Raw genomic sequence first — 22,079 nt, forward strand, 5'->3', positions numbered from 1 at the left:
GTTTCACTCGAGGTAGAAACACAAATGTAGGAATAAGTTAAAAACCAAACCAAACCAAACTAACCAAACCAAAATCCCCCCCCCCCCAAAATCCCAAAACCAAAAAATTAGCATCATTTACATTATTTTCATGCTTTTCCTAATCTCACCCTGCATAATACATCTCTAATACATCTACATAATCTTGATTCACTGTTAGCTTTTTGTTGAAAACATCATCTATAAGAATTATTTCATTTCTTGAAATATTTCATGTACTATTCAGTGCTTAATTTTTCATTTTGTTTTTTTCTTATTCTTCTTTCCCCCCAAGACAGGGTTTCCCTGTGTAATAGAGTCCTGGCTGTCCTGGCCTCTCTCTGTAGATCAGGCTGGCTCGAACTCACAAATATCCATCTACCTCTCTGCCTTCTGAATGCTGGCATTACAGACGTGTGCTACAGCACCTGGCTTCAGTGCTTAATTTGAATTGTGTCTAATTTTCAAATGTTTCTTCCCTATCACTGTATTTCCATTTCATGATCATGAAACTGTGAGAGGGAACACATGTGGTAACAACATATAGATGTCCCACCTTTAGTGGGGTCTAAGCCTATACAATACTCTCCTAATAAAGTAAGCTTCTTATAATTTTTAAACTTTCTATGTTGGCTAACTCTTATATTTCTATTTATTTTTCTTTCTTTGTCATTTTCTATCATATGACCTTAAGAAATGAACAGTATGACTGATTCCCACTCACAAGTAACAGCAGACCTTAGGAGACAGTGAGAAGGCTTCACTTTAACTTGTAGCTTCATGGTTTTTGTTTGTTTGGTTTTGGTTTTGGTTTTTTATTCCCTTATTCTTGAATCATTCAGGCCCTTGTCTTCCTCATCACCATCAGGTGTTAGTAAACCTCTTTGGCTACACTGATCCTCATATGAAAGTATATATCCGTGGTACTCTTAAGTCTCAACTCTTAGAAAGCAGAACTAGCAAACATAAGTGTACTTTAATTAGGAAATGCAGCTTTAAAAGAACCAGTAAATAAGCACTCAAAGAAAAATTCTGTAATGAAGCGGAATGGCCATATGCTTGTTACCTGTGTCACCAAGTTCATACAAAAGGAAGCCATCCATAGTAAGGTAGTTCTGAAATCTCTCCCTGCTGATCCATGTGGACAGATCGCCATCTTCATACTCTTGAAACAAAGCAAAGGAAATACATCAGCGTACAAGGCAGCTGTAATGTCTCAATTCAGCAAAGTGATAACGTATCTAAAACAGTATTATAATTATAAAACCTTAAGCTGGTTCTTAGGTAGTTTATAGTTGCCTGAATTAAGGGCCTCTTAGCAGGTTTAGAATAAGAGATTTGAAGGCTGAGTCTAGATACTGCTAGACATTTTAACTTGGGAGAAAAAAGAAAACACTCTTCTTTAAAAATACATAAAATAGTAACAATGGTCAAGTATACATTGAACACTTCTAGTAGCATTTTCTTAACCAAAAAGAAGGTAGGTACAGACAAATATATGGGTTCTTTCCTTTCTCCTCTTTTCATGTATGCAAGTTCTTCTCAAGTTCATTTGACTGGTGATGACTATAAACATTCAAAAACTATCTCCTGAATGAATGCACTTTGATGTTTCACTGTATAGATCACTTTATCTAATACTCTAATGATGTAGGACAGTCATGTATCTGCCACACTATCCCCTGTATAAATTAAAGGACAGAAATAACTATGCAACATTAGGTGGGTAACGCAGGACATCTAATGTATAGCACTAGTGATAATTATGTATCAAGTTAGTTCAATTGAACACAATGACAAAAATTAGAGATGTGTAGTTTTCTCTGCAGTTATCAAGACATAAAATATAAGAAAATATCAAAACATGTTCCTTTACTAAAGCAAGGAAAATAATTTTTTTCTTCAGTGGTCCAACAATCAAGTGGTTACCTAAAAAAATATAACCCCCATTTTTAAAAAGAAGGATAGTGAAACACAGTGAAAAAATTTCATTAGGATTTGCTTTGAATTACTTCAAAAGAAAAACAATAAAACTGAAACAACTACAGTAAGGTCCTGTTAACCATTTATGAGTATGAGGGTTTTATTATATCTTTCTTTTTATGATGTATGGATGATATAAAAATAAAATTTAAATAAAGTATTTTCTGACAGAGGGGGAGAAATACCTAAAGAAGGTAAAGAGTTTCATTCTGCTGAGGATATTTTATTTTATCGGTGTGTGATGAAAGCTAACTATCCTCCTAAAATTAAGTCTGAACATTTTAATGTATAGAAATTGAATACAGATTATTTCTTAAAGTGGCAAATAATTACACACACACACACACACACACACACACACACACACACACACACACCTCAATGGAAGCAACTAAGAATGAAGTACATTGTTGGAAATCTACTGAAGGATTAAAAGATGATTCTATCAAATGTGATACTTTGTAAGTGGCAGCACTTACACAATATTTTATAAATGCCTGCTTATAACAATGTTTTAATTATGAAAGGCCTTATGTGAGTTAAAGCTTTGGAACTTACCATCATAAACAAAGTAAGTGTTGTCCTTGAAAACAAGCACAGCAGGAATCTCTTTCAGTGTCACATACTGCAGAAAAACATCAGAAGTTTGAAATTTTAACGCCAATAATTCAATTAGTACCTGTAATAGCATGATCTGGTGCTTTGTATTTGATTGCGAATTATTTTGTTCCAGAGATCTGCTTGCTTTCTCTTACAAGCACATTCTCCGGTACATCTTCCCTTACTGTGTAAATCTTGCTCTACCTAATTTAAAGGTGATTGGTTAAAAAAAACCGCTGAAGCCAGGTGTGGTGGCACACACATTTAATCCCAGCACTTGGGAGGCAGAGGCAGGCAGATTGGATCACTGTGAGTTCAAGGCCAGCCTAGTCTACAAAGTAAGTCCAGGACAGCTAAGACTACACAGAGAAATCTTGTCTTGAAAAACCAAACCAACCAAACAAACAAACAAAAACCAAACCAAACCAAAAAACAAAAAAACCAAAACCAAACAAACAAAGCAAACAAACCAAAAATCAAAAACCAAAACAAAATGCTGAAGCCTGGGCAGGGCAGAAGTGAGAGGTGGAGCTAAGGTTCATGGGGAGGAGATAGGAAAAGAAGCAAATGGCTTGGAGGAGCAGCTCTAATGATGGATGGAGCAAAGCAGCCCAGGTGAGAAACACGTGCAAGTATTTATGATTTATGGATGGGGGGGAAGTAGCCCAGATAGGAATTATTAGAGCAATTGGCATAGGATATGGGACTGGGAGATGAAGGGTAGTTGAGAGGGGAAATATTTGCTCAGCCCCAGGTAAAATAAGGCTTATCTAAAATCTATCAGGTGTCTGTGTACTTATTGATTTGGTAGCAGGTTAGAGAATAATACCACCATAACAATTACAGGCTTTTAATAATAAACATTATTAACCATTTTTATTTTCTACATTAAGTACCTACAATTAATTTCAAAAGCATTGAAAAAAACTAGGAAATAACCCCTCACCCACACTACTGAAGACTAGAAAGAGTACAATCTTAAATTCAGCTAAATTTTATGTTTTCAGATACCTCCCTGGAAGCATGCTGCCTGACATAAGAAAAGACAAGGACCACTCTTAAGAGTTTCTATAAGACCATGGATAATATTTTGAGTAGGAAAAGATGGAGGAATTCTGGAGCACAGAGCAGTAGGACCAATGCTTTAACAGTCTACCTAAGGATATCACTCCCCAGTACTCATCAGCTTTGTGATACTCAGTTACTTCATCTAGATTCAACTGCCTCAGCCTAGAAACTTAAAGCCAATGACAACATCTACCTCCCAGGATAATTATGGATGACATTAGGCAACAAGTACTCTCCAAACTACTTTTTAAATACTATTGGCATTCATAAGGAATCATCTAAAAGTACCTCCTTCTATTTTGTATGTATTTCAAACAGGTAAAATTATGAAAAATTAGGCTAGGCAATTACCCATGAGTATATGTAACCCAAAAGTAACAGTGAATAGATTCAGGTACATCTCAGCACAGAGGCAATATGATAAATGATCTTGCTACATTGTAACTAAAAATTACATAATACTATCATAATATCGGGTAGTAAAAAAGCTCTCAATCATGACTAGATTTGCCTTTTCTTGGCCACTCACCCACAAAAATGTTAGGAAGTTTCTGTGTTAGCATGAGGCATTGCTCCCTTCCAAAGCAATGAAGTGGCCTTTCTTGGAAGGACTTACAGCAGATAATCCATTTCCATATCTATCTCTTCCTTACATTCCATGGCGTTTACATTACAGGAGGTGCTGGTCTGCTCTCTATTGTTTTAGTTTTTTCTTTGTTTTTAAAATATAAAGTCTCACTGTAGCCCAGGCTAGCCTTGAGCTCCTGCCTCTATTTCCAGTTGTATAATAAATATCATGTACAGCTAATTCTTTAGCTTCAAAGAGATAGTGGTTACACAACTATTTGCATGTGCCAAAAATAACACATCTGTACACCAAAATGGAAGGATCTGACTGTAAAATATAAAAATTAATACTTAGATCTAAAAAAAGGAGAAATGACAAATTAAGGGTATGAACATTATGTGCTCTGAAAAAATAATATGTCTTCTACCAAAATAGGTAAACTGGAGTGGATTTAGATTGGCAAAAGTAGAGGTTCTTTAACATGTTGAAAACATTTCAGAATTTCCATTGTAACATAAAAACCTATGTACTAAAGCAATGGTTCTCAAGCTGTGGTCGTGACCCTTTTGGGGTCAAACTACCACTTCACAGGGATTGAATATCACACATTCTGAATATCAGACATTTACATTTTAAGGTTCATAACAATAGCAAAAATTATAGTTATGAAATAGCAATGAAAATCATTTTATGGTTGGGTTACCAAAACATGAGAAACTGTATTAAAGCATCGTAGCATTAGGATGGTTGAGAACCAGTGTGCTAGAGTACACTCTAAGTTATTTCATATTCACCTGCTTATTGACTCCCAAGTTCAAAGGTTAAGTGATCTGTGAATCTACTTTCACAATATTGTGCTCTTAGCACTTTCAAATGAACCGACTTGAGTTCCTTATGAACTTCACCTTCATTATACATGCTGTAAAATATACAACAAGAATTGTCTTCTGCTTGCTTCTATCCCCTTCTCACAGTGATATAGGAAGACTGGCTACTGTGCTGCTGTTCAAATATGCAAGTTATGCTCTTGTCTTGGGCATTTGAATTATCTCCTCTTTTCTGATATTCTATCCATAGACCTGTGTGAGGCTCTTTCACATCAAGCAGGCTTCAGTTCAAATATTTTCTGCTCACACCTCCCTCTTTCCTTACCTTTTTGGATCAAAAAAATTAAACAGCTGTCCATCCCTACATATCCCAACTCTCACAATGTCCACTTACTTTTGGTAGCATCTCTGGAGTCTTGTTTTTGTAGTATTTATTTACTACTGGGTGTGAGGGGCCAGGAGTAGACTGCATTTGCAACAATACATAATTTATTACTTAAAAGCACCTTTGGGGTTTGATATATATCACTGCTTACCAATATTATTTCATAAAGAAAGAAGGTCACCAATGTAATGTAACCACAATCTCTAAGTGCCATGATTGTGGAAGCATTGGTTCATGAATTATAAACAGTCTGACATCAGTAGTAAAAAACTTTTCATACAACATTACAAATAAATCTGACATGTAGAACCAAATCAAAATTCATTAAATCAAATATTAAATATTACCTCAGGAACCACATCTTCTGAGGCAGAAAAGAAGTATGTATACACAATTAACTCTGAAGCAGCATCTATGTATTTCTCCTATAATTTGAACAGAAAAAGGATATCTTAAACATTAAAGATAAAAAATTTATTCCTTATTTAATAATCCAATTAACTATAATATACTATAAAGATTTCCTACCATGTTACCTTTCAGTGAAATAAGACACTATAACTAAAACAAATGTACTGTTGTGAAGGCAAACCACCATTGCAACTAAGTGATCCTACCCTCCCCTTCAAAAAGAGTTGATGAATTATAACACAAAGTCGACTCAGGTTTATTAATAGAGATTAGCAATGATGATTAATGATGATGGTGGTGACAATAAGAAAAGTATACACAAATACACATATACATTAAGTAAACTTAAGCACAGTGCTTTGCTTTAAAAAGGTAACATCTGAACAACAGTTTTCAGTCTTTCACTTAAAGTACGAAAAAGTGATGCAAAAAAAAACTAAGGCAGGCAAGCTTTATCCAAATTTCACTTAATTTCAATTTGATAATTTCATAATTGTAAATTTAGTAAGAGAGACTAAAGAAAGTGTTTTCATTGTGAAAAATAGATAAGCTAAAATATTTTGCTTCAAAGTTTTGGAAGAATCATAGCTGCATAGCAAACATAAAATTACAACATGTCTGTTCATGTGGAAAAAAAAGATAATGTCATACTTTTAAGGGTGATTCTCCACCAATATAAACAAAAAATACATGGTGCCTCTTCCGTACATGGTCGAACATTTGTTGACTTGGAAGAGGTCGAATCAGAGCCCTGTGTGAAAACAAAACAAATGGTAGTGAACTAAAGATAGAGCACAATTCATTCTTATGGGACATGTTTTAGCAATGTATTATCTGCACTTATGTATATCACCAAACCCACTCAAGTAAAATTTCAGCCTATGGTACTTGTGTACTACATAGTAAAATTCTATGTAGTATGCAAAATTAAATCTGACAGCTTCAAATCATTTTAGACATCATCGACACTATTTTAAATTAGTGAGATATAGAATGATCATCCATTTATAGTCCTTGGCTAAAAGCAAGACAATTCACCTGAGAATTCTTTCCTTTTCAAAAGCATACTTACAGAAATAGTATCCCAGGAGTCAACAAGAGTTAATATTTATATAATATGTGTCAATTTAAATACTACATACTTCTTAAGTACCCTATAGAGGTCAAAGTCCCAAGCTTCTAATTTATATTACTATTTATTTTCAGAAAAATAAAATGGAAGCACAAAGAGAAAGCTTTCCTACAAAATTTAATAAACAGTCATTTTTAAAACAAATGGATAAATGAATGACAATAAAGGTTACTATAAAACATATCACTTATAAAGTTAAGAGATAAAATAAATGCTTTCTTTTTAAAAATATGGTATAGATTATCATACTTTTAGTCGACAAAACTTATAAAATAAACAGAACCTATTTTGCGAAGTGAACACTTTCAAAACACACAGTTTTTAAGGTCATTGCATCATTCTCCCGAGCCTCTGCTTCAACCCTTCATAATTAACCAGCAAGTGATGCAACTCTAAACTGAGTCATGAAATCTCCCCTACTCCAGAGGCACTCTCACATCAGGAGAATCTCTTCTTACAGTTAAAGAAAAACGCAATCAATAACTGCCAAACATAAAACTACCTGAAGCCACAGGAGAGTCAAGTGTATATACCACTAGCGTCATTTACCTCAAATAAACGTGTTTCAAAATTTATTTATTCACACAGTAAATGAAGAGAAATATACAATCAAAATGAGAAAATACAGTTGAAATTACATATAAGAGTCACAAACTATAACAAAGATCATTCCTAAATCTGTGCATTTACACAAATATTTTGAGGCTTAATTTTACACCACGAACCTATCCTGTTTCAACCTCAAGCTATTTATAATTACCAATATATCCTATTAAGCTAATAAAGTGTGTAGAACTTTAAAGCCAATATAAATTGATCTTGACAAGTGCTCTTCACAAAGATACACATAAGCATATTACAAATATAATTATAAACACTGATATTCTTTACACATTAGCAAGATGTAGATATCTTGTTTTTGAAAAATCACATTCAAATCAGCAAGAACTGCTTGTGAAGGATCTACTTCCTGATCAGCAATAAGTCAAAGATTGGTAATTCAGTGCAAATGGCTCACTGGGGTTTAACTATGTCACTAGCTAAGCCAATACTGCCAGAATACTTTGCAGGTAGCATTGAAAAAAAATGTGATGGCAAAGAAAATTAATTTAGATGTATTTAAAAAAATATTTTCATCACCACAAACTAGAAATGAAACCCCAAGTCTCTAAGAGCAATAACATCTGGGCTTCTTTTAAGACTCTGAAATTAGAGAAGACGCTATGTAAGTTGATACACGGCATTACAACATAAGAACTATTTCTAAAAAATAAGATTCATGAAATTGCTAACAGATACTCCTAATTTCTTTTACCATGTTTCCAATTACTCATAACAACTATGGTCTGATAATACTAAGTAGAAACTTCCACAGGAACCAGTCCATAAGTTAAACTGTGCACTGTTCTGAATAACAGGAAGCCCCACTGTACACTGCTTTCCTTCAAAGAGTACAGAGACAGCCAGTAAATTACTCAGGGCTGTGAGCAAGTAATCCTTAGTTTGTTTATCAATGGAACGAAGTGCAGAAGTTAGTGACATTGGAAATCCAGATACTAAAGAAAGGAAATCAAGTGCTTCCTTTAAGTGAAAAGCGAGAAGTACAAGATATTTTGAAAGAAAGGAAAAAAAAACATTCATATGATCTGGTACTAGGCAGTTTCAAGCATCTCTGGGAGGAGTTGAGGTAGGGGCTTAGGATGTCCTTAATATATAGGACAGACTGTTATATCTATAATAAAAATTTTGAAAATATATTAAAATTCATTGGAGAAAAAAATTAACATAAACTATATCATCTATCTTTACAGAACTTCACTGCATATGCTATATAACCTTATATTTTCATAAATGTATACAACACATTTAATATCTAAAATATGTATGTTCAATATAATCTACTAAAATACATTTCTTTCAAATACTAAAATCATATAGTAAAGGCTTTTTCAACTTACCCAGATACTCTGTGAGCAAACTCAATTATATCATCTTTAGTCCGTGGTCCTCTATAATTATATGCCAAGTCTCCCTTTAATCTTAAAAATAAAAGATAAGAATTGGAAATTAATCATCCTCATATTTACTCTCAATCCTCCTCTACTAAAGTATAAGCTTAAAATGCATAAAACACTAAATAAGAAGAAGCTTTAAGAGCAGCGCACTTGTGTAAAGCAGAGTGTGCAGAGTCCCCTGAGAACCAGCAACTTACAATGCACAGGAAAAGGCAATGTGCCACATACACATCAGAGATACATTTTAATCTGTAGTGTAGAGTTATAGTATGAACCTTCAGAAAAGTGAGTAATTTGTACATTTACAGTCAAGAGCTTAAATCAGAGTAATTTTAATTATTCTCCATCAAGCGGAAAATAAAAGGACTAGGGACTAGATTATTTTGGTGGTAGCAAAACCCCCAACATGCATCATGAATTAGGCATAAAAATAGTTTTCCTAAAACACAGATTATCTTCCAAAAGACATGTCAATGAATAAATTTATATTTAACCAACTGTACAGATACAAAAGAGCAATTAATAGGCAAAAACAGAGCTCTTAATAACAAAGAGAAAGGACCATTAACATACACTGTAATAGAATAACATTTTCAACAAAACAAAACTAAAAACAAAGGAAAAATGTCAATTAAAAAAACCCAGACTAATATAAAAAATTGGGGGTTTTAAAATATTGGGGTAAAGTTAGTTTACTTAAAATAAAAAAACTGAAAAAAAAAATGGCTTAGCTGCTCACAGCACGAAAATAAGATTAATGTAAAAAACAGGAAAATTTAGCAAAATCATTTTAAAACATTTTTTCCCAACTCACCACATTGTTTTCCAACTTAATTTCTCTAGTACACATAGATTAAAATGAATATTTATCATTTTTCTCTAATAAAGTTAGTGTCATTAATTATACAAGAATGAAATCTCTTAGATGTGATTTGCAGTGGCAAAGCAGAAACATACTGGGGCTCCTCAAGAGACCTTTCATAATTTATGATGTACACCTTAAGTGTAAGTGTAAGTGCATGTTACACAGTAAACATCCAGAACACATTTACTGAATTAGCTGTATACCACACACTTAAATATGAAGATGTATAGAGGTGAACTTTCTCACCTTTGATCGTACTCTTGGCTTAAAAACAATGGCTGAACCCAAACCTTTGCCCTCCAAAGAAAGTACTAGAATAAGTAAAATATAAGCAGAGTGAACTATTAAAACCATACAGACAAACATACAACACTCAACTTACAGCTTAATTGTTGGATAACCTCGAACTCCAAACTCTGAAGCAATGCCTTGATAAGAAAAAGAATAAATATTTCTAAGTTCCTTTTAAACTGAGAAAACTAAGTAATATGAGCCTTTTATTCAGAAAAAAGTATATCTATATAAACTTGATTGTTTTTAAGTATTAAATCTCACAAAGAAGAAAACCATGGCATTCATTATCTTATAATTATAGTCGTAGACTAAAATGTTTTGCAGTCTAGAAAGGAAATTTGCAAACATAATCCTTTAACAAGAACAAGGAATAGGAATGGTACCAGTGCAAGTGAGGCTGACATAATCCTTACTGTAAAGCCTGTATGTAGGCTGGAGAGTAAGCAGGGTTTTAGGGGCTCCACAATAGAAAGAAACATTTGAGGAAACTATACAATTTAACGTCTATATGAGAAATACTTTTAGCACTGATTCCTGGAAGAGTAGATATTTGTGTATGTGTAGATGTTTTAAGACATGCTAGATTAATTACTAATTAAAACTGGATAAAAAATTTGTCACTATTTGAAACAAAGAAAAATAAATCATACTAATTCAAAGTTCCAGTTCAAAAGTTCTATACACTGGGATTTGTTTCATTGTGTCTATTTGTTTCAGTCACAGTTATACAACTGAGAATAAGCTACTGTCAAATAATCTTATTTCTACATGACTGCTTTGAATAGCCCTCTTTCAAACCAAACCCAAATCATGTAACTACATACCAATATTCTACTTTATGGTTCTTCAACTTAAGTTCTGCAGTAGAAGTATTCAAAATGCCTTCAAAACTATTCTCATAACCTACTCTGAAATATTTTCAAATGATATGGCAGTGTGGGTGTCTGGATTCTAAACTAACAGTGAGTACTCAGGTAATCTTAACACAGGTAGACAGACCAAATATTGAGAAACACAATATCCAAAATGCACAGGAGAGGTATCTATGAAATAGTCAAAAGTTTATAACTGTACAGACAACAAAGAATAACAAGGACAGGTGGCTTAAAAAAAAATCAGTCCTTTATCAATTTAACTCTCAATTGCATCAAAATGTCTGTATTTAAAGTTTTGCGGTATTTAAGGAAGCATTGAGAATTATAAGAACAAAACTATGTGATCTCTAGACAGCAGTTTATGAATACTTATCAATGTTTATCAACATACTAAAAAGTACATTCTTTTTCTGTACAGTACATTGGAGACGGTATATTCAATGATAAAATAACTTATTTATGTTTATTGGATATTGTTTCTTTTCTAGTTTATGTACCGGAAGAGCCCAGTTTCCCTTTGTTCAATGGTGTATTACCAATGTCTAGAATGTGTCTGGCATGTGCTGGCTTATAGGGAAATGATTCTGCAACTGGTACATACCATCATGGAAGGAACACTCATTAAGTTATCTTCTAGGTAAATGAATGCTGACTTTACAGCTTTTCTATGAAAGAATGACTTTTGTAATAGACCATGTTTGGCCTATTAAATTAGTGACAAGATTCCTAAGAACTAAGAGCACTGCTTGCTCTTCCAAAGGTCCTGAATTCAATTCCTAACAACCACATGGTGCCTCACAACCATCTGTAATGAGATCTAGTGCCCTCTTCTGGTGTACATGCAGACAAAACATTGTGTACATTGTGGAGGAATGCTGAGTGAGTAATTGTATCAACCATCAATAAAGCGCTGCTTAGCCAATCAGCTAGGCAGAAAAACAGTAAGTGAGAGGCGGGACTTCCTGGAGGGGAGGGGACAGTTTGAAGGCTGGAGTGAGGAGAGGTTTTTTGACAGTTGGAGGAGGAATGGGTCATAGTGGCAAGTGCTTGGAATATATGTATGTTACAAGGCTTAGAATAGTTTGATTAGTTTATGAGCAGATTAGAATCAGTTCAGATTCTGCCCAGCAAAGTGCTGGCAGCTTTAAAGTTTCAGTCTCCCTGTGTCAGTTATTTGCTTTGTAGGCCGAAAGGATACAAAATACTGTTAACAGTAAATAATTATTAAAAACATCTTAACAACAAGAAGAAAGAATGTATTACTGCTCTGGTTGGGCTGTAGGTTGGAAGGGGAAGTAGAAGAGTTTCACTGGTCTATATCCACAGAGTGTATCACACAAGGTAAAATACTTGGCAGGTGACAGTGTTCCATATGTATGAGTTTCTCTTTCCCCTTTCCCAAAGATATGCAGTTTACACAAGATGTGTTAAATGCATATTTTCTGTATGGTCAGCTCTATATAACAATGTTTTGTGAACGAGAAATATAAGCTGTAATAATCACACCTATGAAATTAAAATGTACCAATGGGCATGGAGGCATACATCTTTAATTCCAGTACTTGAGAGGCAGAGGCAGGTGGATCATTGTGAGTTCAAGGCCAGCCTGGTCTACAAAAAGAGTTCCAGGATAGCCTGGGATATTACATAGAGAAACCCTGTCTCGAAAAACAACAAAGCAAAACAAAACAAAACAACAAAGTGGGGGGGGGGAAGTCCCAATTAGAGTGGCTAAAAAGAAAATTATAAACGAATTCATAGCATGTAAAACACTTTCTCACCTGAACTACCAAACAAAATTTACTAGCTTTATACATGCAAGGGAGTGTTCTACCATCAAGGAATTCTATCTCTCACTTGGCTAATTTTCCTAATCACAGAACCCCTTTAAAAGGGTCAGTTAATGAATACTAAATTTAAAATATCAGATAATATAAGTGTTTTGAGTTAATGTAATATCTCTGAGGCATCACACAGTTTATCTTTAAGATATTTACAATTTAAATGCATTACATGTATTATATGTATTTTTTCTAATGACTTTTCTTTATATGTCCATTGTATTTTCCAATAAGTGATTCAAATGATCAATTAATCTGCCATTTTCCAGACTTTTTGGCACTTACTAGTTTATTTCTCATTCTCTAATAGGTTATTAAGCATTTCTTGGCCTAATGGAACTTGTTTGACCTTTAAACAATCTCTAAAGATTGGAATGGAGGCTCATAAATAGTTAAGAAGTATAATCTGATTGAGTGGACAAGTGAATGATTGCACCATAAGTAAATATGTGTGTGAGCTCCTCTGAAGCTGAAATTAAATGTGGTTATGAGCCACCCACTGGATGCTTGGAACCAAACCTAGGTAGGTCCTCTCCAACAGTAAAGTGCTCTTAACCACAGAGCCATCTTGCCAGACTCTTCTAATACGGTCAAAAACTAATTCAAACATACCAATCCAAGCATATAATCCTTCCTCTCTACAACAAGGGTCTGCCAGTCATTTTATCTCCTTCTAGTATTCAAAAGTTCATTTATTTGGTTTAGTAATTCCAGCTCTGACAACTCATCTACATTCTAGATCACTAATTCACTAACATCAGTAAACTAAAAACTGCCAACTGAAACTAGCTGACAGCTTGAACATAACAAAAAGCAAAATGTCCTGCTTGCAATACAGCAGTACATCTAGGATTACAGTTTATCCCATCTATACCTTCAGCCTTGCAAATTACTATGAACATTATTTTTACTGCTCTGCTGTTTCCATTCAAGCCTAAGCTTCCAGGCCCCTACACAGAATACCTATAACATTTCATATAGATTATCCTTCTGTATGTATTGATCTTTTCCTTCATCTTACAAGTTTCTGCCCAAAACATTTCTTTTATCAAGTCATTTGCTTTTCCTCAAATGAGTTCTCTCCCTATTGACAAATGATAAAATGTAAAACTTTGCCTGACGTAGGAAACTCTTAATATGGCTCCTTCTGTATCATCAGATGCACTATCTACTACACCAATGGGTTTTAAGTATGAAACATTATGCAATGTTCACCACCCTAAAGATTACTGCTCCCTGATCGATCAAAAAACTAAAATTAGGTTAAGTGCTTCTTTCATAGCCACAAAATAGGATGTAAGAGTTGAGATTAAAAACATGGGCCTGTCTTGACCCAAAGTACAATCTAGAACATAAACTTACTGTCCTAAAGAAAAAAAAAAAGGACAGTAAGTAGCTGGGTGTGTTGCTTCATACTTGTAATGCTAGTACTTGGGAGACTGAGGAAGAAGAGTGATATGAGTCCAGGGACATAATAGAATGTTCCAGGCCAGTCTGAACTACAGGGAAAGAGCCTGTCTCATTTTTGTTTTATTTTAAAGAGAGCAAGCATACATATTGCCACATAACACAATTCTTTCCTAAGTAAAAGAGAAGGAAACTAATTTTATTGAACACAAAGGATTTTACATGTATCACATCATTCAAACTTCAAAACAGCCAGTAAAGAAATATCACAATTAAATGTTTACTGATAAAGCCAAAGCTTAGGATCTTCAGAAGCCTTCCCAGTTTCACACACAAGAGCAATAGGCAGTACCAACCTTACTGTCTCTGAAGCTCTTTCCAAATTGCTCTGATACCTCACACTTCTCTAAGCTTAATTTCTTCTTTTATTATTTCCCTTAAGACACTTCTTAATGAAGATTATGTTATGGGGCATGTAGTTTCTGTCACAACTCAGTTTTGACAAAGAAGCATGAAAATAATCTACATAACAATACACAAATGACTGTGGCATCGAATAATTCTATTTATAAAAATAGGCAGCAGGGCAGATTTGGCTTATTGTACTTATACTTGTCTCAGCTTCATTCAGTTTCTGCATCCATTTATTAATCTCATTTTCTACTTTCAATACCTTCCTAACCCTCACTTATTTTTTCTAACTCAGTCCACCTTTTAAACTTCTACTTATTTCCCTATCTTTTTTCCTCAGCTTGCACTTACAAAATCAACTTTTCTATAGTAGTCTCCTATAATATATTATGATCAATGTGGACTCAATTAGGAACAAACAATGGCTTGCATGTCTACACTATGATTAAGATTAGCTCACATGGGCTGGAGAGATGGCTCAGCCATTAAAGGCTAAGCTCACAACCAAAATATAAGATTAGCTCACATTATTTATTAAAATTTTAATAGCTAATTCATTTAACTCAAAGTATATAACCTTAAAGTATTAAGTTATTAAAGTTATTATGATAATTTTACATGATAAAACAAACATCTCTTCTACTCACCCTGAAAACAGTTTCAATTAAAATATTTCTATTATTAGAACCATAAAATAATTAACTATGAGCTTACTAGAATAGGAAGTAGCATCCATCTTTCCAACTTTAACTGGAGAACCAATGCTTTTCATTTCAAGCCCAACTTCATTCCAAATCGGTTCTAGTTTTTTACAATGGCCACACCAGGGTGCATAAAACTATACAGAAAGAAAGAAAACACACTAAGAAGCTGCATCACTATGAGGATCAATCATAATATTCAAAGAATTTATCCAAGCAATATAACAAAACAGATAAATATAGATAGATACCTCAAAACTAGTATTTTAACTTTATTTTAATTGACTATCAATATCTATTTAGAATAGAAATGTGATTGACTCAAAGTCTCTAATTCTGTGCAAATGTGTCCATGTTTATATAAAAACACTAAGTAAACAAGCATGTACCATACCACATACAATCTGTGTTCATAAAAAAATATGTTCTTAGTACAAAAAGTTAAGAGGTAGGTGAATTTCCTTAGTTCTATTGTTTTCACTAGCAGAGTAGAGGTGATCATTGAGAAATGTGACACAGGGACAAGTCAGGTTGATCAGAACCATAGCCCTTCATATCACAGAACCATCAGATTTAATTAGATCCCTGGGTTATATGATATTAACACAGTATTTATTTATTTTCATGAAATAAGGCTTATTTTTAAAGTTGATAGTATGGAACGTTCACACTGAAATAAAAGAAGAAAGATTTAAGCAGTAGATTCTCAGGTCCTATCTTCTACCTTAACAGTCACCAACTCTGCTATCTTGTTCTATTTCATGGATCGAACTCCCCCCCCCCATATTTGTTAGAGCAAACCCCCAAATTTAGCTTTGCTCAGTATTGGGATGAAAGTACGTTTGATATTATTGTTATATTAATATAACTCAAGTTCTCAAAATAATTAAGAGATGAATTAAGTCTACACTGAAATCATAACATAATCTCCTTAAAATATAATCTACAACACCTCATTATAAGAAAAGGTTACAGCTTCCCACAGAATAACCCTATTCTCAGCATTTCATCCAAAATAAATTTCTGTGCCAGGCACTAGAAAATTCTCAGGGTCATTTAAATACAAAAGTCTAAGTACACAGGAGAAAGATGGGGAGATACTTAACCAAAATAGAAAAAAATCTTGAGTTCCATCAGTGAAAGAGTCTGTCTTACATTATATAAGATGCTGAGCAACTGAAGAAGTCACAGTGTCAACCTCTGCCCTTCATAGGCACAGACATACACTACGTACACTAACACACACAAGTGAATGCACACTTAACAAATATGCATGCATACATGTACACCCACATACATATGGGGGGAATACAAGTATCAGTATCTGAGAAAACAAATTTGTTCTCTTTGCAGAGAGCAAAATTGATACTTAAATTTACATACTCACATCAACAAGCCATATGTCATCTTTTCGATTATCTTTAAATCTAAAAACAAAAGGAAAAATAAATCTGATTTTATATTTCTGTTTACAAACACTGTCCCTGCCAATAATATTTATTATTGCAATTGTATAATTTGTTTATTTATTTTTTAAAGATTTATTGATTATATATACAGTGCTCTGCCTGCATGTATACCTACAGGCCAGAAGAGGGCATCAGATCACACTATGGATGGTTGTGAGTCACAATGTGGTTGCTGGGAATTGTACTCAGGACCTTTGGAAGAGCAGTCAGTACCCTTAACCTCTGAGCCATCTCTCCAGACCCCCTACAATTAGTATAATTTATAAATCTGCCACTTAAGTAAAAATATTGAACTAATCATTACAGAACAAAATCTTTGAATAAAAGTTTTACATAAAAATTTTACTCAGTGACTGTTAAATCTTATCCTATCCAGTAAACATTTTAAGAATTAAAATTGAAAATTGACCAAAAAAATAAAAAATCGAAAAACTATAAAAAAGAAAGAACTTTTTGGGAAAACCACAAATGCAGTCTGTTTCCTTAATCTGGTATTCCATTTGGAACAAGGGGCTCCTCTAAACTGAACAAGTATTAGTTTTTGCTTCTTGTCTTTATTCCATTAACAATACAGCAAAACTATTTACATTATACTTTGTTAGGTTTTACATGAACTCTAGGAATGAGTTAAAATACAAAGGAAGATGTGTGCAAGAGACATGCAAATAAGTTATATATATGTAATATGTGTAAAGACACATGTAAATAAGTTATCATATATAGCATATCATAAATTTATATAATGTACTTGAACATCCAGACTTTGTTAAAATCCCGGAACTAATCTCCAGGAGTCTTGAGGGATGACAATGTTTGTGTAAGCTCTTCACTCTTCTATTTTGAGCCTGTGCAGGAAATTTAACGCAGTGGCCTAAGGTTATACTTAGAAAACACTGCTTATAAGATTGGCCCCTTCACAGGACATTCTCCACAGCTGAGTGGAGAGTGGGGACTGACTTTCACACAAATTCTGGTGCCCCATATTTGACCACGTCCCCTGGATGGGGAGGCCTGGTGGCACTCAGAGGAAGGATAGCAGGCTACCAAGAAGAGACTTGATACCCTATGAGCATATACAGGGGGAGGAGGTCCCCCTCAGTCACAGTCATAGGGGAGGGGAGTAGGGGGAAAGTGGGAGGGAAGGAGGAATAGGAGGATACAAGGGATGGGATAACAATTGAGATGTAATATGAATAAATTAATAAAATATATTTTTAAAAAAGATTGGCCCATTATTTTTATTAAGAACTTGGATTTTAGGAGGAATCCCATCATTTTTTGGTAAAGGATGCAGCTCTCATAAAATATTGGTGAAAAGCAACAAATCCAGAATTGCTGCATTGGGGTCAATGTCTGAGATTCACATTCCAGGCTATAATGAACTTGTAAAATTCCATCAGTTAGTTAGCTCAAAACTCTAGGGCCACCATCAGATGCAATGCTCTCAGAAAGTCTGAGCAGGACGCAAATACAGCAGAGCACCTAGCAAGGCGGCACAAAGCATGAGGATGTCAATGCACATCCAGAGACACATTACTGCATTTAGGTCTATAGTAATATTACAGACAATATAAGGGGTTCAACATGTTTCATCTGGTGAGGATGGCATGCCTTTAGGCTTCGGAAGTCTCCCTGCACAGGATATTTAGCTTTCACCAGGATGTGACAAATGGGGCTCCCCCCCCATACTGTTTTGGTGTCTTTTCACAGTTGGATTCCCTTTTCATGGAGCACTGTCTTGTATATCTGAGTGAAAACACTGGCTGGCACTATGACAAGATACAGTTCAGTTTTCACATTCAGGCATCAAGCAAGGTACCTCTATTTTGTAATGAAAGAGCCTTCAGGTGAGCATCCACTTCAGGAGCAAAATGATTACCAAAAGTGAAACCTCCCCTGCTCAGGCAGTTACCATTATAAGAGCAGTGTGAAGCCAGGTGTGGTGGTACACACCTGTAATCTTAACATTCGGGAGGCAGAGGCAGGCAGATTACTGTGAGTTTGAGGCTAGCCTAGTCTACAAAGAGAGTCCAGGTCAGCCAGCACTGTTACACAGAGAAACCCTGTCTCAAAAAGCAAAAAAAGAAAAAAAAAAAAGAGAGAAGTATGAAAAAGTGGTTGAAAGTGAAATACCCCACAAGATACCATTGAGTTCTTGCTATCAAAGAATTTTCCTTAAACATATAGTTTCTTTTTTTTTTTCCTTGTTGGGAAAACATATAGTTTCTATAAATAATCTTCAAACACAACTTCAATGCCCATCACTAGGACTAGAACCCATGGGATGTTCATACTTCTTTGTAATCCATAAGTACCTGTATTCAAATGACCATACTACTTACTACAGCCATTCTATCACACAGTTGGGTGCCAAGGTGGATAATGCGGACAAGGAACAAACTGAAATTGTCTGAAGAAATTGTTCTGTGAGTAAGAAAGTTTATTGTGCAAGCAGGATCAGGGTTTAGATTCTAGCACCCACAAAAAAAAGCTAACACCATGCCTGGATCCTCAGTGTTACAGGGTAGGGACAGGAAGAGTGTTGGGGCCTACTAGATACTGGCCAGAACCAGGTTAATGGAAAGACCCCGTCTCAAAGACATAAAGCAGTAGAGCAGGACTACCAGAGTATTCGTCTGTCCTCTGCACAAGCATACAAAGGCTGTGCTCACATATACAAACTACAAACACACGCCCACACCATTTCACACAGAAAAGCAAAACTGGAAGTAATAAGTACTGATTCATCTACTGTTAACAATGAAAGATATAAGATAAAAAAGATAGTAGCTCCTTGGTAGGTGGTATTTGTTTCCATCATGAAATAGTACCATACAAGTATCATGCAGATGAAGTACAGACAGGGAAATCTATCTCACTGATGAAGAACACAGAAGAAAAGATTTCTGCCTCTCTATAAGTAGAAAAGTAACTAAGTTAAAGACTTCAAAAAGAACATTTTAGTAGCAAAGTATATGAAAAAAATGCCAAAAAAAAAAATGTACCAACAAGTAGGCTAGGAATGCTGGTATACTTCTGAGCCTGGTTGGCATGGGAAGCTTGAGTCCTTGGCTACAAGTCCCTCCAGAGACTGATTGCACACCAAATCTGGTATGGGAGAGGCACCCATGTGGCCTGCCAAGGAAGAGATTGTTGTCAGTTGCCGTGAAGGCAGAAATACTGACCTTGAATTTTGCAATGAAGCTAGTTTTCCCACCTATTGTGAGCAAGATCTCACGAATAAACCTGTTATACTATAGATTAAGCACCGAATTCCAGCGCTAACTTTGTATGATTAAACCAAAAAAAAAAAAAAAACAAAACAAAACAATAAGGAGACTTTTGTTGGGTTTTCACCTTATAACTATTAGCAGAACTCTCTGCAGCACTCTTCCATTTTGCATGTAAATGGCAGGCACTCTATACAACTCCTGAAACAAAACTGACAATGTTAATATCAGTCACCACAGCACCTATTATTAAAAGATTAGATTCATGTGTGGATATTTAGAAGGCATCTGAGTTAGGCAAAGTTAAACAGTATTTAACAGTATTTTACACATATATGTATACTCACGATTCATTTAGATCTTCTACAAATCCTTTACAGACAGCCAGGTCAAGTAAAATAACTGGAAAGGACAAAATGTAGAAGATAAATGATTCATTACTTTGTTTTTACCTTTAGTCTAAATTGCCTATTCAATGTTTGAATTTTTTTTTTACTATCTATCAAAAAAAAAAACCAAACCTCACCAATGATCCATTACAAGATTTAAGTGACACAAAAGCATAATTAGTTCATCCAATCAGTAAAAATTTACTCTGCATGCAATCATATTGCAAGGGACAAGCACTATGAAAGTACATATAATAATAGTTGTTTGTTCTACATATTTCCACTCTCGTTTTATTTTTCCTTTTCGCTATTTTTCTGCCCTAGACATTAAAATAATTTCCCCTTTCTCTAGTAGCATTTATCCCTTCGATATAAAGTCCAAATACAATTCACCAAAATAGGTAGGAAAAAGACTCATACCTCTAACACTGGCTCACTGAGGGTTTTAAATAGGTGGCTGAATCAAGGGGTGAACCACAGAGAACCCAAATATCCGTGACAGCAGAGGGCTGAGAGCTTAAAAGACGCATGGTTTCTCTTTATACCACAGTTCTGGATATCTGACTAGGATCTGCCCTTAGGCATCATCCTCTTCTTTAGCTTGGGCAAGGAAAGCCTTTTACTGTAACAAGACCCTGTAACCTACGGCTAATTGGGGCTCGACATTCCTTGTCCGTCTACCAATGGAGTCACGGAAACTTCCTGGTCGCAGAGAAGGTAGCCGTACTCTCGGGGCGTCTGCGAGCGCAGAGTCCCGCTGAGGAAGCCCGACCCACAGAGGAGGTCGGATGAACACTCTAAGCACCCCGCGGCGCGACCCCGACCCGGCCCAACCTCCCACCGTTCCCCACCGCCCCGCGCGCTCCTCACCCACTGCGCAGAGCCAGAGGGCGGCCCAGCTCCTGCGCTCCGCAGCACTCGCCATGGAGCGTGGCGTGGACCCCGCGATGAGCGCGCCCGGAGACATACAAACCCCGGAGCCAAGGCCCGCCTGCCCGGAAAAGAAAGCAAGGAAGACCTGGGCGGTAGACAACGCCGGGGCGGGGCGGGGCGGGGCGGGGCGGGGCGGGGCGGGGCGGGGCGGGGCGGGGCGGGCTGGTACCCTTCAGGGTCCCGGTAGTCCGGAGGTCTTAGCCGCTGAGCATGCGCAGGGCGCGACGCAGGCGCAGGGCGCGACGCAGGCGCAGGGCGCGACGCAGGCGCAGGGCGCGACGCAGGCGCAGGGCGCGACGCAGGCGCAGGGCGCGACGCAGGCGCAGGGCGCGACGCAGGCGCAGGCGCATTCGAGTTCCCACGGAGCCTTTTCTCCCTCAGAGCTCTGAAGAGCGTGGGTCTAGGCGTGGGCTTCTTCCTGTGACGGTGCGAGTGTGCCATGGGACTCTCCTCAGAATGTACATACGGCATTGTCGGGTGAACTTAATGCTGTAGGTGAGGTAGGGTCCAACATGCACTGTAAGCTTGAGTTTTGTCTCATGTTTTAAACTTGCTACTAAGTCCAGTGAACTCACTTGTACACCGAGATGTTACACTGATAGGTGGAAATCGTGCTTTAAAATAGAGGGCTAGATTGCTGAGCTCGGACACCCTTTG

The 22,079-nt window shown here is 35.9% G+C and overlaps 1 protein-coding gene across 1 annotated transcript in view; it reads right to left on the reverse strand.

Annotated features, from left to right (window-relative positions):
• Window positions 1-21,558, reverse strand: part of LOC311591764 (protein disulfide-isomerase TMX3-like) — a 33,809-nt gene extending 12,251 nt beyond the window's left edge. The window contains exons 1-10 of the mRNA XM_084803407.1: window positions 21,360-21,558; window positions 20,448-20,502; window positions 16,789-16,828; window positions 15,415-15,538; window positions 10,255-10,300; window positions 8,951-9,031; window positions 6,512-6,611; window positions 5,797-5,874; window positions 2,560-2,626; window positions 1,085-1,183 (exon numbers count right to left, since the gene is read on the reverse strand). Of these exons, the coding sequence (XP_084659533.1) occupies window positions 1,085-1,183; window positions 2,560-2,626; window positions 5,797-5,874; window positions 6,512-6,611; window positions 8,951-9,031; window positions 10,255-10,300; window positions 15,415-15,538; window positions 16,789-16,828; window positions 20,448-20,502; window positions 21,360-21,456 (787 nt within the window). The 5' untranslated portion in view covers window positions 21,457-21,558. The remainder of the gene's footprint in view (window positions 1-1,084; window positions 1,184-2,559; window positions 2,627-5,796; window positions 5,875-6,511; window positions 6,612-8,950; window positions 9,032-10,254; window positions 10,301-15,414; window positions 15,539-16,788; window positions 16,829-20,447; window positions 20,503-21,359) is intronic.
• Window positions 21,559-22,079: the final 521 nt, after the last annotated feature.

Source organism: Acomys minous (genome assembly GCF_964271855.1).
Source record: "Acomys minous genome assembly, contig: scaffold_33, whole genome shotgun sequence".
Taxonomy (NCBI): Eukaryota; Metazoa; Chordata; class Mammalia; order Rodentia; family Muridae; genus Acomys; species Acomys minous.